Here is a 19992-nt window from a genome sequence, read left to right on the forward strand (position 1 = left end):
GAACTAGAACTGAACTAGAACTGAACTAGAACTGAACTAGACTGAAACTAGAACTGAACTAGAACTGAACTAGAACTGAACTAGAACTGAACTAGAACTGAACTAGAACTGAACTAGAACTGAACTAGAACTGAACTAGAACTGAACTAGAACTGACTAGAACTGAACTAGAACTGAACTAGAACTGACTAGAACTAGAACTAGAACTGAACTAGAACTGAACTGAACTAGAACTGAACTAGAACTGAACTAGAACTGAACTAGAACTGAACTAGAACTGAACTAGAACTGAACTAACTAGAACTGAACTAGAACTGAACTAGAACTGAACTAGAACTGAACTAGAACTGAACTAGAACTGAACTAGAACTGAACTAGAACTGAACTAGAACTGAACTAGAACTGAATTAGAACTGAATTAGAACTGAACTAGAACTGAACTAGAACTGAACTAGAACTGAACTAGAACTGACTAGAGAACTAGAACTGAACTAGAACTGAACTAGAACTGAACTAGAACTGAACTAGAACTGAACTAGAACTGAACTAGAACTGAACTAGAACTGAACTAGAACTGAACTAGAACTGAACTAGAACTGAACTAGAACTGAACTAGAACTGAACTAGAACTGAACTAGAACTGAACTAGAACTGAACTAGAACTGAACTAGAACTGAACTAGAACTGAACTAGAACTGAACTAGAACTGACTAGAACTGAACTAGAACTGAACTAGAACTGAACTAGAACTGAACTAGAACTGAACTAGAACTGAACTAGAACTGAACTAGAACTGAACTAGAACTGAACTAGAACTGAACTAGAACTGAACTAGAACTGAACTAGAACTGAACTAGAACTGAACTAGAACTGAACTAGAACTGAACTAGAACTGAACTAGAACTGAACTAGAACTGAACTAGAACTGAACTAGAACTGAACTAGAACTGAACTAGAACTGAACTAGAACTGAACTAGAACTGAACTAGAACTGAACTAGAACTGAACTAGAACTGAACTAGAACTGAACTAGAACTGAACTAGAACTGAACTAGAACTGAACTAGAACTGAACTAGAACTGAACTAGAACTGAACTAGAACTGAACTAGAACTGAACTAGAATTGAACTAGAACTGAACTAGAACTGAACTAGAACTGAACTAGAACTGAACTAGAACTGAACTAGAACTGAACTAGCACTGAACTATTGATTTGCACACTTGTGGCATTTCAACATAATTATTTTTAAAATATACGCCGGTATCTACAACATTATTCAAATTATTCCAATAAATTTTTGTTCAATAAAACTCTTTGTAATTATTAATTTAATTATTAAAAAATCCGCCATAAATTATGTATAGTAAACGACATACAAACAACTTTTCCGACAACCTACGCTTCTAAATTTTCTTATAAAAAAACTTCACTTTTTCCTTTTTTACTCCTTGTTAAATAAAAAGTTTTCATTACAACTAATCTAGTCCAAAAGCAAAACAATTAATATTGCCCTTTCGTGTTCAAAACAGACGAGAGCGAGGAGCAGGCGAAGCAGGCAAACGGAAATATAGGCTAAGGAAACGTAAAAATAAACGTGAAAAAGTTACTAATTGGAAGAAAAACTTTTCACCTTTAACATAAAAATTAAAGCAACAACAACAATAAAATACATAAGAGTAATACGATTTGGTTATATTAGACAAGTTTTCCTTATTTTAGTTTGTATGTATAATTATTCGGTATTTAGAACAAAGTTCAATAAATTACTTTAAATCAATTTAACAAAATTTTGAAGTTGTTTTCTTAAAAAAAAGTTTATAACTAAACTTTTCACTTTTCTTCTTTTTGTATTTTATTTTATTTTATTTTAGGGGTGGTATTTTTTCACAAGATTTTCTTATATTTTTTTCTTTTTAGCTTAAAACTTTTCACTTTTTGGGGCTTTTAATAAAAAATACACTATTTATGAGCAATATTTACAAGATTTTAAATTTTCGTTTTTTATTCTAAATAAACTTTTGTATAAAAATTGAATTTATTTTAATTTTTCTTTTATAATTCATGCACTTTTCAGATTTTTTCATTTGCTATATATTTTTTTTTCTTTTGGGTACACTTTTGACTAATAGAAAATGAACAGAAAAAATCAAATGTTTTTGGTTTCCTAGTTAAATAACGGTATCTTTAGTTAGCAGTTATTTTCTTGCGGACTTGCGTTTCCCAACTGGATGCTGCTCGCAACTTTGCCAAACATTGTACTCAATAGTATAGTTAGAACGCTGCTGCTGCTGCTACTGTTGGCGTTGTTGTTGTTTTCATTTTCTGTTGCCTTCTTTTCATTTTCCAACCCCCTCTTCACATACATACACACTCCCCTTGTATCTATAAAATAACTTTACGTTTCGTCGAAGAAAGTTTCTTATTTTTCAGTTTGTTTTTTATATTTCCCAATGTTTTATACGATATTTATACCGCATGTTATTTTTTATTTTAAATTTATCGGTTTATCTGCGATAACTAGCGCATGCGATATTGGAAAGTGAATGCCACGACAAAAACAACAACAACATCGAACAACATGTGTATTTTAATCAAAATAAAATATAACAAAAATTTACTCTACTCAAAGAATACAACAAACTTTTATCCCTTTTACCGTGTATCTCATCATAATGACGATGATTTGATTATAATCATCTCAAACGTTAACAACATTTCTACTTAGTTCTCTTAAGAGAACTTCTCTTATACTAACTCATTAAATTACTCTATGCATGTAACGTTAAAGCTACTAACAATAACTAGCATGAACCATAATCATCATCTGTGTGGGGAAAAAAGGCGGAAATGCCAATTTTGCTGTATTTTTTGTAAGTGCGAGAGTTTTAGCGTGTTTTTTTTTAGGAAAATAAAACGGAATCAATTAAACACTCAGTTAAAATTTGTATTCTCAATTTAACACTTCCCTTAAGTAGAATGTAATATGTGGAATCAGGAATCAGGTCAAGTTCAATTTTGGCCCATTTTGAACACATGGTGGAAAGTTATAAGATTTTATATATGAATTGTTAATTATGAAAGTACATACTATGAGTCCACATCCATCCGAAACCTAAACACTGATCAATCATACAATGAATATATTTCTATCACTGCCATAATCTGATGAATAGGAACAGCGCATTATCATTAACCAATATTCTCTTTCCCTCATAATGTTGATCAATGAAAATTCCTTTACCAGTAAAAGAATAAAGATTCCTTTACCTTACCAGTGAAATGATAAAGATTCTACAAGTCTATCGGCGTGAATCTGCGAAAATATAGTTAATCACAAAAAATTGCCATTCTCACTGTAATGCTAGACTAACAAGCCTTCATTCGACCATAACTGTCCCGAATCTGTCCCCCCGGGCATGTTTCCTTGATGAAAGATCCTCATCTTGGTGTATTGCAATCCCGAGGTAAAGAGGTGCTATCAGTACCCCTAGTCTGCCGGGACTATAAACTGGTGATGTCACTTCACTCCTCGGCTAGTTCTTGGTATGATTTGACATGGTGTCTAGTCAGTTGCCCACAGGACAACCTCAACCAACTGACCACACAGGTTCCTTCGGGATCCATGTAGTGGCTGTATGCACGGTGAAATCTATATTTCGGGATATGTTCGGTGCTGTTCCCGATTGATAACAGATACCCCACAGAGGAGTAACTGTGCGACTAAGCGTTGGAAATGAGTTGGTGTTAATTGTATTTGATACAGAATGAATGTAGGGGTATACGGAACTTGCACGCCCGTATACCTAGAGTGAGTCTGTCGTATGTTGTTCTCTTATGAGTGTGTCGGATAAATGAGAAGTGTGCTTTTACAAGTGATAACATTGAATTTTCCTTTCTTGTCCAGATATGTTCAGAGTAAACTGTGTTCATACTAGAATTACCACAGTGTGTCACTATGAATAAGAACAAAGTCTCGCCTTATTTGATGGATTCGTACTTCGGTCTGTTGCGGATTCAACAGAGGCCATTCCATCAGCGTGGTTGTAAACGGAAGTGATATTTTTGCATCTAGGAAGATAAGCAACGGGGCAGCAATGGTCAGAGATTAGATAGCTCAAGTACTTGAGCAAAGTGCACGTATACTGGACCAGAACTTCCATATACGTAAATTGCCATCTGCGTGAAAGAAGCACAATGAGGCGGTGGTGAGTTGTTACAAAAGCTCATCTAGAGGTTGAAAAAGTCCACCGTGAAATTGGCCAACATGGCAGGTGTTCACGTAAAGCACTTCGACATTAACTTGTTCTCGAACACCAAAATCAATCAGTCATCACAACCTTTAGTGGCCATGATTAATATATTATCCATTCCTAGAATGGATTAGATCCAATCTGCAATACAGACAGGCCTGGCCTTAATAAGTCAACCTTAGTGTCGCATATTCAAAACTAACCATTGATAAGCAATATACACCGACCCAAGCGACAGTGCAGACTAGCTACAGTTAATTAACCAACATGACGAATTTTCCTAATAATCTTTGAAATTCAAAACTTGGATTCGAAACATAAATTATGGAGATATTACCGGTAAAGAAATAGATCAAACTTTACTAGGTCGAGAAGGTTTAGGTTTGGGTTTTATAGCACAGGATTAAACTATTTTAGAACCATTTAAATTTAAACACAAACTATCATAGAAGAGAGAAGGTAAAAGATAAACGACTTTCTACGGACTCGTTTAATGATTGACTTAAAATTATAAAGTTCTAAAATCAAATTAAAGTGCTTTTTAACATAATTTATATATTTCCAAAAAAGTTGGCAATACTAACTAACCACAAGCTTGTTTATATTTTCTGTGCGTGTTTTCTTTTTTTTCTGTTATGATTTACTTGTGTTTGGTTGTTGAATTTTGTTTCTTTCTTCGTTTTGTTTCCTTTTTTCTAATGCCGCCTTTACACTTTTTATACTTTAAATCATTATCACCTTCAACATCCCCCAAACGAACAACAAACAACACTTGGTCAGACACACACACCACAATTTCCTTTTCTAGTTGTCTTGCTATTTCAATACCCCTCCTCCTACCATTTTTCTGCTTTTTCTTTATTTGTTTATTTATTACGAAAACGCAGAGAAAAAGTGGTTGTTAATTTTTTACCTTTATTTTGTTACATTCTTTGCTATGAGTTGTTGTTGTTGTTTTATTTTTATTATTATTAGTTGTATTAGTATAGATTCAAACTTTTCCGACGCACTATTTGAAACAAAACATACTTTAGGTGTCATGTGTAAGTGTAGCCGTGTGAGTACAAATGTTTCTGTATGCGTATTCGTTTGGTTTTTCCTATACATATACGAACTTTTGTTTTCTCTTTTATAATGAAAATATTTTATTTACAGTTATTTATCAAGTGTTGCTAGCCGGTATTTTTATATTATCATTCACAACATGTGTCCCTGTCAGTTAAGTTTATAATAGCTGCCCCCAACTCCTCTCAACATTTCTTCCTCTCATTCTCACCACCACGAGCAAGTTTTTGTGTGTTTAGTTGGCAAAAAAAAGGTTTGATTCAATTTAGTTTTTAAGGGATGCTGCTGCCTTAAAGCAGGCAACATTTTATACTAGAAACAATTTTTATAGAAAGGATTTTTGAGAGTGTGTGTGTGTGTGTGAGGGAATCCCCCCATAAAAATCTGTCTAGCATTAAAACCATTAAATCTGCACTGTGAGAAATAGAATTGTGTTTTTTTTGGGGGGGAATAATATATTTGATTTGTTATTTAATTTATTGAGAAGTTTTTTTCTTGTTTTTACGTGAATTGGTAAAATCTAGTAGAGATTCCTTTTTAAACGTGTAATTTTATACTTCAAAGGTAGATTTTATTTGTTTATTATTAAGAGTCATCTCAAGGTTAAGAAGTTTAACTTAAGTATGAATTACATTTATCCTTAAAAAGCGAAATATGTTGGCCTTTAAATAATATAAATGAAAAAAAACTGTTAATGGGAAACGGAAGTGCGTTGTTATAGCAAAAGTAAATTTCTACGCAGTTAAAATTCTTCAGAATATTCTAGTAATTCAAATATATTCTAAAAAGGCAGTAATTAAATATTATATAAGCTTTAAGTGTATTATATTCGGCTATACCAAATATAATCTTCATCTTCATAAAGTATATATGTTTGTCAGTCTGTCCATCCGTCTGTCTGTCTGTCTGTCCGTATGTATTTTTGTTAAAATCAATTTTCTGTAGACCACAGATATCTTCGGCATCCAAGTCTTCAATAATTCTATCAGACATGCTTTCGAGAAAATTGCTAATTTAAAATAAGCAAATTCGGTCCATAAATAATGGAAATGTAAGCAAAATTCCGAGACAGGCTCTGAACATTTCATCAAAATTAGCATTTTTGTACAATCTTTAACAAAAAGAAAAAACAACAACATACAGCTTCATATGGTAAATCTTGTTCTTGTACTTAGTAGGGTTCTACAGTTGAAACGAAAAGTCGTCTTTTCGACTTTTTGCATTTAGTTAAAAGTCGACTTTTTGCATTTTATGAAAAGTCGATTTTTCATTTAATTAAAAGTCGACTTTTAGTATTTTATAAATGGTCGACTTTTCCGAATTTTTTCCAATTTTTTTGACTTTTTTAGAATTTTCGACTTTTTCCGACTTTTTTAGACTTTTCGACTTTTCCCGACTTTTTCCGATTTTTTCGACTTTCTGACTATTTTCGACTATTTTTCGAGTTTTTCCGACAACTTTCGAGTTTTTTACTTTTTTCCACTTTTTAAAATTTTTAACTATTTTTGACTTTTTTCTACTATTTTCGAGTTTCGACTTTTATTTACAAAGTCGACTTTTCGACTTTTATTTACAAAATCGACTTTTCGACTTTTATTTACAAAGTCGACTTTTCGACTTTTTTCATAGACGATTGTCGAGTTATCGACTTTTTTGGAACAAAAATAGTCGACTTCGACTTTTTGGAACAAAATAGTCGACTTCGACTTTTTGGAACAAAATAGTCGACTTCGACTTTTTTCGACAAAAAGTCGATTGTTCGATTATTCGAAAGTCGACTTATAGAATCCTAGTACTTAGTTTACTTCTTTAAAAAAAAAAAAAAAAAAAAAAACAAAACAGAACAGAACAGAACAAGAACAACACGTTACGTATGAAGCTGAGATGGAAAATTAAGCACGAGGGGGAAAAAGTAAAAAAAAAAATAATTATAAAATTTGAAAAATTAAATATGCTAATGGGTGTTATTTATAACTCTGGTGCGAAGGACCATTTTTCGGTACTTTTTTGTTCTTTAACTGGTACTTTTTGAATTTCGAAACATGAAATAAGCATAAAGAGCCCGGAGTAAATAAGAACCTATAAAAGGGGACGGAGTAAATAAGAACCTATAAAAGGGGACTTTTTTGGTACTTATTCATTCATTAAAAGGCACTTTTTTCATTTTCTATAATATTGAACCTAGAAACATAAAATTAAACATTCAGAGTTCGAAACGATAGAAAATCTGAAGGAAAGGATTTTTGTCACTTTTTCGTTCTTTAGCTGGTCTTTTTTGATTATTTCTGAAATATTGAATCTAGAAACATATAATCAGACATATTTGGTAAAAAACAACAAAAATGTCCATTTTGAAAAAATAGGGGAAAATTAAGTGGCAAATATTGAAAGAATTCGTATTCTTGAGTTAAAAAATATAATAATAAAGCCCTTAAAGGAAATTGTATAAGCTTTCATCTGAGCAAAAAAGGGGGTTTTTAGAAAAGAACAAGTAAGAAAGTATAGTCGGGCGTGGCCAACCATATGATACCCTACACCAGTTATGAATATTAAGTGTAATATATTTTTCATAATAAAGCATTTATCTGGAATATTGATTGATTCCGATTTATTTAAGCAATTTATTGACGAAAAAATAATTTTCTGAAAGAGGCTTTATATGGGGGATAGGAGCAAATGTGAACCAATCACGATAAAATGGGCTATATAGATTTATGTTTATATAATATTTGTCTGTGATTAATAAGTGAATTGCGGAAGTCATTTTCCGAAGGGGGGCTTTGTATGGGGACTAGGGTCAAATGAAGTCCGATCATTTCGAAATTCGGCAAGATCATCAAGGCTTGTATAAAACATAGTTGTGCTAATACATTATATTACACAGAATTATGAGATCAAAAGCCCTTTTCGGGGGGTTCAGTTGTATGGGGGCCAGGTGAAATAATGGACCGATTTTAACCATTTTTAATAGGCTTCGTCCTTTTCAAAAGAAACGTGTATGCCAAATTTCATCAAATTATCTGGAAAATTGCGACCTGTACTTTGATAACAACGTTTACATGGACACACGGACGGTCGGACGGACGGACGGACATCGTTAAATCGACTCAGAAAGTGATTCTGAGTCGATCGGTATACTTAAAGGTGGGTATAGTGCAAATATTTTAGTGCGTTACAAACATCAGCACAAACGCATAATATCCTTCCCACTATAGTGGTGTAGGGTATAAAAATAAAAAATAAATTATTAAAAAAAAAACATTTTTTTTTTTTTTTTTGGAAACAATGAACATTTTTGCTAGGACCAATAGGTGAAAAGTTACACTTATTTGAATAAAACACTGTATGACCAAAATTTTCAAAAACCCTGTATGACAATTTCTTGGATGAACATTTGACCAAATTTTCATCCAAGAAATTGTCACGAAATTACCTATATGTATACTTTATAGGATCGAAAAAATATTGTGGAAATTATTCAAAATTATTTGCTATTCTATAAATTGTATGTAACTCTATTACTATTCTACTGTAAATATGTCAATAGAAAATAATTTATTTAAATTAAATTAACTCACTGGAAATAGTTTGAGGCTGAAAGAAACGATCACACCAGACGCATAATAGCGGCACTAAAATAATAAATTTATAGAATTAGTTAAAATATAGATTTTTTCAAAGTATTGAATGAAGCGAATGGTTTTGAATGTGATTTACCGATTTTATAATGAAGTCACTATTTATAGAAAAATGCAATACTAAAGAAATGATTTATACTAATTATAAAATTTCATAAATTTTTCAATCACGAAATGATTGATCAGATAGTTTCATATAAGTAATAGATATACATAAGTAAAAGTATTTTATAAAATTCATTAAAATCAAATTTTCTTAGTCACTACATGAAAGTTTTTGTATTTTCTCAAAAAATATTAAACATAATTTTTAAATTATTATTGAAAATCAGCAAAATTTTTCCATATATAGTCTCTCAACTTAAAAAACTTTAATATTGCAAAAAAAAACCTTTTGCTACACACTTCCTTTTCATAACAATGCCAAAAATAGCTTTAAGGATAACAACTAAAAGTAATGAAACTGTAACAATAGCAACTAACAAGTATGTGAAAATTTGCAACATACAGTCAGGAAACTTTTCGTTATTTTTTTTCCCCGCTGCCATTTTACTTTAACCATTCAAAGTTGACACACGTTCATCAGTGTTATAATTACTCAACATTACCCAAGTGATAAGTAATGAATGATGAAGTATTTGTGTTAAAATGTAAAATATATAGAGAAAAAGAAGAAAATAAAATATGTTGTAACAAATGAAGTGGCAAGAGTGTAGTAGCATGATGGCGCATTCATTTGCTATTAACCAAAAGGGAATTCAGATGATGTTTTCGCTTATTTGTTGGACAATGTAACCGCAATAATAAAATAAGACTTGCAACACATTTGTTTAACGTCAACGATATGGTGAACAAACACCAAAAACAAAGCAAAAAATCAACAACAACACAAATACTAATAATATATTGAAAAAAGAAAACAAAACCAACAAAAATACAATGGAAATGTGAATGAAATGTCTGAACAGTTTTTATCCTGAAGGAAGTTTGCAAAAAACCGAAAACAAAACTTTGGGGTGATAAATTCAATTCAACATTTCATACAAATGAAATGAAAAAAAAAACAAAACTAAAAGTAAATGTCCACAAGGCTGGTCAGTGAAAATGTAACAAGGGGGTGATTTATATATATTTTTTGTTTTATTTGGTTTATATGATTTACAGGAACGTATTCTAAAGACTTAAATCTAAACCGAAAGGTATAAAGCATTAACTATAGCTCCCCCTTAACTACGCCTTTTTTCGTTAGTAGTTGTAAAAAGGATAATAATAGACCAATGATATGTACATATGTATGTATGTATTATACTCGGACTACAGTCTACATGTGTTGCTTGTAAACTACACCACAAAATTGTTTGTTTAATTCGTAAAACTTTTGGAAAAAATTGCTTCAATAAATAAATTTAACGATTACAACAAATCGAATTAAAAAAAGTTTCTCACCAGAAAAACGACAAAAATACTTATAAAGGAGCATTATATTATTAGGAAAGGGTGCTGAAATGTTCCCAAATTTTTACAAGATTTTAAGCTGGTAATTTATAAATAAATCAGGTTTTATTTAAGTTTGTAGCATTACATACATTATGGAAATATAACCCTACACCAGTTACTTAATTTATTTTTCGAAAAAGTATTAATTTTGGGGGCTAGAATCAAATTCCAAATGTTATGATTTCAATATTGTCCATTTTTGTCTTTAATATTTATATTGATAAAAAAAGTGGTCCCAACAACATTTAATGACTCTAACTATTATATTTTCGTATAAATACTAATTTAGTATTTTCTTTGTAAGAGAGTTGCCGCGTCCATTATAGGTAGTCGCCCATTTAAACCAAAAATGTGCATTATCCATACAAAATTTGAGGAATTTTTCAGTTTCTAAGATATACAACTTTTAATGGTTATTTAGTGGGCATGGCACCACGTCCACTTGCAATTTAAAAAAAGTGGATTAAAGATTATATTTTAAAAACTTGGATCAATTTTTGAATTCGATTAGAAAATGGAAATGATTATAAAATATTACGCTCTTCATAATAATGATTGTAAAATGTTTATTTAAACAAATAGATCTCAATTTAAAAAGCTTAAAATCAATTTTGACAGATCACAGAATAACATACTCTTCATAAAAGGTTTTTCATATATGGGCAATTTCATGTCAAGTGACCCAACTCAAAAAATCGGTTTTGATGAAATTTACACTAAGCTTAGTACTATAGGATAGTACTATAGATAGAAATTTTCAGCTCTATCGGTCAAGAACTGTCAGACTTAATGGGGGTCAAAGTTGGAAATTTGGGTCATACAGGGTTTTATTCAAATGAGTGTAACTTTCACTATTTAAAGAAAAGTAATAGTAGAAAAGAAGGAAGTGGTTATGTTACTCTCAAATAGATTGATCGATTTTTAATTATCATGAAAACTAGAAGTGATTAAGAAACTACTTAAGGATGACTTTTAGAGGTCTTCTTTCCTAATGGATATTTATTTAAAAAACAACAGTTTTTCCTATACCTTCAAAAGATTTTCGTACAAAATTAAAGTTTTGATAAAGAATCAACTCATTTCATTTCATTAAGGGAACTACTGCCGACTAAAGCTCATTTGATTCAAAAAATCCAATATCTGATTGAAAATGGTGGGAAGTGATTAAGTATTAATTACTACTATTCCACATTTTATAAAGACAATTCTTCTATTATCTTATGACAATCATAAAAATACATACATACAACATACAACAGAGTTTAAACAATGCCTACAAAATTGTTTGGTCGTGACAAAGAAAAAAGAAATTGCCATTTATAAAGATTTCATTGTTTCTAACTCAATTTTATGCACACATTAAGTACTCGTGATGTACGAGTAGTTCTTATGTTGCCCCACCATTCGAAATGTTTCCAAACTTTTTGTTGGCCTACAGCTGCAAACAAAAACTTAAAGCTAAAACTATCATGTGGTCTTATTACGAAATAAATGTGTGACTAAATGTTGAGACTGACTTAACTCGTTCGTTAGATTAAATTTAATCAGAACGTACGTGCTTCACACGTACTTTCAACATGTCCGTCGTCCGTCATTCACAAACACACAACATTTAAGTCAGGCAGGATGGCAGTCAGTTGCCTGTTTATTTTGAAAGTGTTAAATACGTAGAAAACTGACTATAAAACTTTCGTTAGTAAGAAATGTGACTTTTGCCAGAATTACATTAAATCTAATGAAATTGATGCAATTGTTGGTTATTTGAAGACCTATATAATCGAGAGAATGAATTTATTAACTAATTGAATTTGAGATTTTTTTTATCTTCACTAACTTTGTAAATTTTCATTAGAAAATTGATTTCATAAGAAAAACTTAAAATCGGCTGTAGTTACTTATATTGAGAAAATCTGTAACCAATTAAATTTCGATTTTGATTGAAAAAAAACTAAAATCGGCAACTTTATGAATACATGGGAATAAAATGGACAGCCTAGCTACAGTGGGCGTGGCTAGGGACCTCTTTTTTTGGGAGGCACAATATAAATGTTTAGGACAAAAAAATGGGCGGTCCAGCAATAGAGGGCGTGGCACCTCCCATATGAATTAAATACTAAAATTCGTTTATCTGGGAAACTATTGGAGTTAGAATCTTAAAAGGCCTTTAATATACATTGAAAATCTAGGAGAAAAATGAGCGAACTTTCATAAGGGGGTCTTAGACCCTCCCATATGAATTAAGTGCAAAAATTCGTTCGTACTGAACAAGTACAAAAAATCTCCGCCATTTATTCCCACATAAAGCCTCTCTAAGAAAATTAGATTTTCATCAATAAATTGCTTCAATTTATCAGAATTAAGGTAAAATTCAAGATAAATAGGTTCTATACGAAAAAATATATTTTAGATCAATTTCAATTTTATTTCGGATCAATTTCGATTTTAATATTAAAAAATAATTAAAATGGTCTGTAGTTTCTTAAAAATATTTTGTAAATGAACTCAAAATTTATAAACAAAGTGGACTATAAAAATTGCAACGATTGAATAAACGAAGGATAATGATACTATATGTTAAAAATAACACCCCTTTTGATAGGCAATGTACTGAATTTTATATACACAAACGTAGGTATATATTTACATTTTCATATTTGCCATCGATTCATAAAGATCCCTGCAGTTCGGAGTGACAATCCTAAACTTCTTTACGTAAAATATTTGACCCCATAAAGTTTACACAAAATTTACGTCGATTTTAATTGAATAATTGAATTTGCAAACTAGACTCTCTAGATTGCTTAGTTACTCCATTATAAAGCCTACTGACCCAAAATATATAAATTTAAAACAAAAAAAAAAAAAGAAGATCTTACACCGATACATTAACTCTTTGTGAAATTACTGAAATATGTATAAACGATAATTTGGTACATGGTGTTTATATGTATAAGTATATTTCAATATTTATGTGAATGAGTGGGTGTCAAAGATGGATATGCCAAAGGCAGTTTAATTTTTCCACAAGTATTTGTTTTATACAACTTATACAAAGTCATATGTATGTATGTATTCAGTACTAATATAAATAGCAAAATAGTACCATTATATTGTAATACAAACATCGATTTATTTTACTCTTTTTACTTTATTTTACTCACACATGTTTAAGGATGTTAAAGCAACATAGATATTCTGCTATAGACATACATGAGAATTTATAAGTATTAACTTAATAGTTAGCAACCACTTAAAAACTAATCAGAAAACAATCGATAACGCTTGTATTTACTATCTTATTTTCACTTTTCTTTTTGTAAAAATAATATAAAATATGTATTGCTTTATCTCAGTGTTTATTTTATATCTATTAGAGATTACAATGAACTAAATAATGAAGCTTTAAACAGATTTGTATGAGGCAGAAAGGATTTAAAACCACAAACTTTGCAAAAAAATGTCAAAATTAAAAAAAAAAAAAAAAAAAAAAAAAAACTAGAATTAAACTATGAACTAGAACTGAACTAGAACTGAACTAGAACTGAACTAGAACTGAACTAGAACTGAACTAGAACTGAACTAGAACTGAACTAGAACTGAACTAGAACTGAACTAGAACTGAACTAGAACTGAACTAGAACTGAACTAGAACTGAACTAGAACTGAACTAGAACTGAACTAGAACTGAACTAGAACTGAACTAGAACTGAACTAGAACTGAACTAGAACTGAACTAGAACTGAACTAAACTGAACTAGAACTGAACTAGAACTGAACTAGACTGAAACTAGACTGAACTAGAAACTGAACTAGACTGAACTAGAACGAACTAGAACTGAAACTAGAACTTGAACTAGAACTGAACTAGAACTGAACTAGAACGAACTAGAACTGAACTAGAACTGAACTAGACTGAACTAGAAACTGAACTAGACACTGAACTAGATGAACTAGAACGACTAGAACTGAACATAGAACTGAACTAGAACTGAACTAGAACTGAACTAGAACTGAACTAGAAACTGAACTAGAACTGAACTAGAACTGAACTAGAACGGAAACTAGACTGAACTAGACTGAACTAGAACTGAACTAGACTGATAGAACGAACTAGAACTGAACTAGAACGAACTAGAACTGGAAACTAGAAACTGAACTAGAACTGAACTAGAACTGGAACATGAAACTGAACTAACTGAACGAGAACTGAACTAGAACTGAACTAGAACTGAACTAGAACTGAACTAGAACTGAACTAGAACTGAACTAGGAACTGAACTAGACTGAACTAGAACTGAACTCGACGAACTAGAACTGAACTGAACTGGAACTACAACTGAACTAGAAACTGAACTAGAACTGAACTAGAACTGAACTAGAACCTGAACTGAAACTGAACTAGAACTGAACTAGAACTGAACTAGACTGAACTAGAACTGAACTAGAACTGAACTAGAACTGAACTAGAACTGACTAGACTGAACTAGAACTAGAACTTGACTAGAACTGAACTAGAACTGAACTAGAACTGAACTAGAACTGAACTAGAACTGAACTAGAACTGAACTAGAACTGAACTAGACTGAACTAGAACTGAACTAGAACTGAACTAGAACTGAACTAGAACCTGAACTAGTACCATATACGATAAATTACATTTTGAAATGTAATGTAATTTAAATAAAATTGTAACATACTTTAAACGTCTCAATTGATAACTACCGCATGAATAATACATACTCTGAATATAACACATAGATCTCCCCTCACCATTTAATACAATACAAATAAAAAGTGCTACATTTTATTGTATTCCACTTTAAATCCCATCGAGTATTAAGAAAAGAAAACAAATTGACCCAGTAGGCTGAGAAATAAAATTTATCTTTCCTTATATACTCCAGAGAAACAATGGTGTACAATAAAATACCATGACACTTGAGCAAAAGGAAATGAAAAGAAATTTAATAAATAAATAATGAAAAAATGTGATTTAAAAACAAAAAAGAATGATATGATGCAACAAATGAGAGTGTTGCAAGCTTAATAAACATATACTCCTACTAATGGAATTTGAAAACCAGTTTAAAAGATGCAAAAAAAATAAAAGTAATGTACACGAAGTGCAATTTTATGGATGACATATGTTTAGAAGTATACGTGTATTTGTTCTTGTGTGTGTAAAAATGTATGTATGTATATATGTTTGAAATAGAGTGGGTGAGTATGTAAATAAGTGTATGAGTTAGTGAGTTTATAATAAAATCTATGTTATCCTGCCAAGAACAAACACTCTTTAAGTGACTTCAGCTTTAAGTGGCGTTTTAAGTACCGCCAACTTTACTCTGCTACCATCTGAAACAAAAAAAATATCACTTCCTTTACTTCTTTTCCCCTTGCATCACTCAGTGTTTTTAGAATAGAACAAATAAACAAATAAAATCATCTATGTCACCATACTGCCAGTCATTTAGAATAAAAAAATAAATTTAGTCCTCCAGTTCTTGCCACCAACATTATTCAGGCGCTGCTGATGACGGTGGAGGTGGTGTTGAGGACGGTTAGTGTTGGTAGGGATTCATGGTAAAATAAACATGTGAAATGAAAGTGAAGGTGCAAATATGTGTTTTTAGGTCATCACTAGGTACTCATATAATGAAAATTGTGGTAAAACAACAGCAACAGCGTTAGCTGCAACTGCAACATCTACAACAACTGAAAAACTGTGAAACAGTTACTGACTAAATAAATACATATACAAAAAGAAAAAAAAAACGACTGAATACAATTCAGAAATTATCAACATCCTTGTGGCATGACAAAGGCAACAAACAAAACAGGAATACGGATGCAGGAGTCGAGAAGCAATGAGGAAGACAGCATTTTATGCTGAAAAGCAAAAACAAAAAATTCTAAAATGAAATGAATATAGAACAAGTGCTGGAAGGTAGAAAAATTCATTGCATGAAGAAAAGAAGCCTACATTCTACGAAGTTTCTGTAGGGGAGAGTGAGTGTATTATGTGCCACATGATGGCATGATGATAAAGTAAAATGTAATGTTTGCTGCTGTTGTTGTTTTTTATATGAAAAACCACTTGAAATTGTTTCAACAAATATTATAACAAAAACGGAAGGATGCCAACAACTCAGTAGCGGTAGCAGCTCAGTAACATACCTACCAACTAAACTAAAACAAAAAATAACAGCAACAATAGCTAAAATTATACTCATACTTATTATAACTGCAATATGTTGCATTCTCAAGTCTTTTATTTTTTTTTTTACATTTGGCATCACATGTAATTAAATCCTAACAAATAAATGTACAACTCTTGTAATAATTTTTGCACAATTTGTGTTATTACCGTCGAGTGACACAACATTGCCAACGTCCCTATATTAAACTATATTTGTGAAAGATCACAGTGGATGTGTTTTTAATTTATTTTAATAAATAGGTGGCAACAACGTAAACAAGGAGAACATTTAAACGTTTTAAAACTAAATTAGAACTGAACTAAAACTGAATTAGAAGTGATCTAGAACTGAACTAGAACTGATCTAAATGTGAACCAGAAGTAATTTAGACTGAACTAGAACTGAACTAGAACTTAACTAGAACTGAACTAGAACTGAACTAGAACTGAACTAGAACTGAACTAGAACTGAACTAGAACTGAACTAGAACTGAACTAGAACTGAACTAGAACTGAACTAGAACTGAACTAGAACTGAACTAGAACTGAACTAGAACTGAACTAGAACTGAACTAGAACTGAACTAGAACTGAACTAGAACTGAACTAGAACTGAACTAGAACTGAACTAGAACTGAACTAGAACTGAACTAGAACTGAACTAGAACTGAACTAGAACTGAACTAGAACTGAACTAGAACTGAACTGAACTAGAACTGAACTAGAACTGAACTAGAACTGAACTAGAACTGAACTAGAACTGAACTAGAACTGAACTAGAACTGAACTAGAACTGAACTAGAACTGAACTAGAACTGAACTAGAACTGAACTAGAACTGAACTAGAACTGAACTAGAACTGAACTAGAACTGAAGTAGAGCTGAACTAGAAATGAACTAGCACTAGAACTGAACTAGAACTAAAGTAGAACTGAACTAGAACTGAACCTTTTCCGCCCTCTTACCACTGTGCAACCTCTGCTGATCACCTCGTGTGCTACATTTTTCACAAAAATGATTTTCCAAAAATATGCAACACATTCAAATGACTTTAAACGGGTACAATAAGGCAAACTCATACACGTTATACATTGTTGGTGTGAGGAAGAAAACCATATGCCAACAGTCATTCGTCTACATTTAAGCACACTCACATTCGCACTTACATACATACGTATGTATATAAATTATGACAAACAAATTTTATGTCACAAATTGCGCAATGTAATTACTACAAAAACTGTTTGAAATTATAATTATCCTGATTATTTATGCGAATGTATAGGATTACATGCATACATATATGCGTATTCAAAAGAGAGCGAGAGTAAATTTGTGAAACAAATATTTTAATTTCTTTCCACATATTTAATTGTGAATTCGTTCATTCACCTTTAACTACTATAAATTCATATTTCTAGGGGCGGCGAGGGATGGTAATGTTGCTGGCGTGTATAGAAGTGTTTTAAACAAGTCAAAGGTCATTATGATTTGATTTTATGATTCTACTGTCCTCTTACTCTTCTACTTTTCAGAATCCAGAAAACTTTTTGTTCGTGTATGTGAATATTGGCAATTAACAACATCATAGCAACAAAACCAACAACCAATTACACTTGTATAACGGTCGATTACATTTCATTTTTAATTAGTCGGTTTTATTCAAGTGGGCCTTTTTACATTAAAACAACAACGGCATCAGCATTCGATTTTCTAAAATGAAACAAAGTGCTCTTAAGCACGGTCTACCAATTATGATTATATTTTCTTCTGCAATATTTTTTTGCTAACAGCACGAATACAAAAACTGATTTGTCGTTTTCAATTGAGTGGAAAAATTTCACCCTCTTTTTTTAAGTGTTTTTATTATGACTTAAACTACCTTAATATTATTTATGAAGGTGTGAGTAGGTGTAAAAGTAAGTTTTTCTAATATATGAATATAAGAAAACATATTTTTTAAAATAAAGATTGATTTTATGAATTTTAAATAGGCAAATAATAATAGGTATAGGCAGAATGGCACAATATATATTTTAAGTATTTGTAAGCATAATTTTAGTTTAGTTCTAGTTCGGTTCAGTTCTAGCTCTAGTTCAGTTCTAGTTCAGTTCTAGTTCAGTTCTAGTTCAGTTCTAGTTCAGTTCTAGTTCAGTTCTAGTTCAGTTCTAGTTCAGTTCTAGTTCAGTTCTAGTTCAGTTCTAGTTCAGTTCTAGTTCAGTTCTAGTTCAGTTCTAGTTCAGTTCTAGTTCAGTTCTAGTTCTAGTTCAGTTCTAGTTCAGTTCTAGTTCAGTTCTAGTTCAGTTCTAGTTCAGTTCTAGTTCAGTTCTAGTTCAGTTCTAGTTCAGTTCTAGTTCAGTTCTAGTTCAGTTCTAGTTCAGTTCTAGTTCAGTTCTAGTTCAGTTCTAGTTCAGTTCTAGTTCAGTTCTAGTTCAGTTCTAGTTCAGTTCTTAGTTCAATTCTAGTTCAGTTCTAGTTCAGTTCTAGTTCAGTTCTAGTTCAGTTCTAGTTCAGTTCTAGTTCAGTTCTAGTTCAGTTCTAGTTCAGTTCTAGTTCAGTTCAGTTCAGTTCAGTTCTAGTTCAGTTCTAGTTCAGTTCTAGTTCAGTTCTAGTTCAGTTCTAGTTCAGTTCTAGTTCAGTTCTAGTTCAGTTCTAGTTCAGTTCTAGTTCAGTTCTAGTTCAGTTCTAGTTCAGTTCTAGTTCTAGTTCAGTTCTAGTTCAGTTCTAGTTCAGTTCTAGTTCTTCTAGTTCAGTTCTAGTTCAGTTTCAGTTCTAGTTCAGTTCTAGGTTCAGTTTCTAGTTCAGTTCTAGTTCAGTTCTAGTTCAGTTCTAGTTCAGTTCTAGTTCAGTTCTAGTTCAGTTCTAGTTCAGTTCTAGTTCAGTTCTAGGTTCAGTTCAGTTCGAGGTTCTAGTTCAGTTCTAGTTCAGTTCTAGTTCAGTTCCTAGTCAGTTCTAGTTCAGTTCTAGTTCAGTTCTAGTTCAGTTCTAGTTCAGTTTCTAGTTCAGTTCTAGTTCAGTTCTAGTTCATGTTCTAGTTCAGTTCTAGTTCAGTTCTAGTGCAGTTCTAGTTCAGTTCGAGTTCAGTTCTAGTTCAGTCTAGTTCAGTTCTAGTTCAGTTCTAGTTCAGTTCTAGTTCAGTTCTAGTTCAGTTCTAGTTCAGTTCTATTTTCTAGTTCATTAGTTCAGTTTCAGTCAGTTCTAGTTCAGTTTCTAGTTCAGTCTCTTCTAGTTCAGTTCTAGTTCAGTTCTAGTTCAGTTCTAGTTCAGTTCTAGTTCAGTTCTAGTTCAGTTCTAGTTCAGTTCTAGTTCAGTTCTAGTTCAGTTCTAGTTCAGTTCTAGTTCA

General features: G+C 31.6%; 1 protein-coding gene across 6 annotated transcripts in view; it reads right to left on the minus strand.

Moving 5' to 3' along the window:
• Positions 1–19992, minus strand: part of LOC119599898 (endoplasmic reticulum aminopeptidase 2) — a 77744-nt gene that overhangs the window by 38081 nt on the left and 19671 nt on the right. For 4 of the 6 annotated variants that reach the window (XM_037949831.1, XM_037949828.1, XM_037949829.1 and 1 more), the window contains exon 4: positions 8895–8948. The exons of the other annotated variants lie outside the window; for them this stretch is intronic. In XM_037949831.1, coding sequence (XP_037805759.1) covers positions 8895–8948 — 54 coding nt within the window. The remainder of the gene's footprint in view (positions 1–8894; positions 8949–19992) is intronic. 6 annotated transcript variants of the gene reach the window in all.

Source organism: Lucilia sericata, unplaced genomic scaffold, assembly GCF_015586225.1.
Source record: "Lucilia sericata isolate MDLA Ls3-8-SP2 unplaced genomic scaffold, ASM1558622v1 Contig000096F_arrow, whole genome shotgun sequence".
Lineage (NCBI taxonomy): Eukaryota > Metazoa > Arthropoda > Insecta > Diptera > Calliphoridae > Lucilia > Lucilia sericata.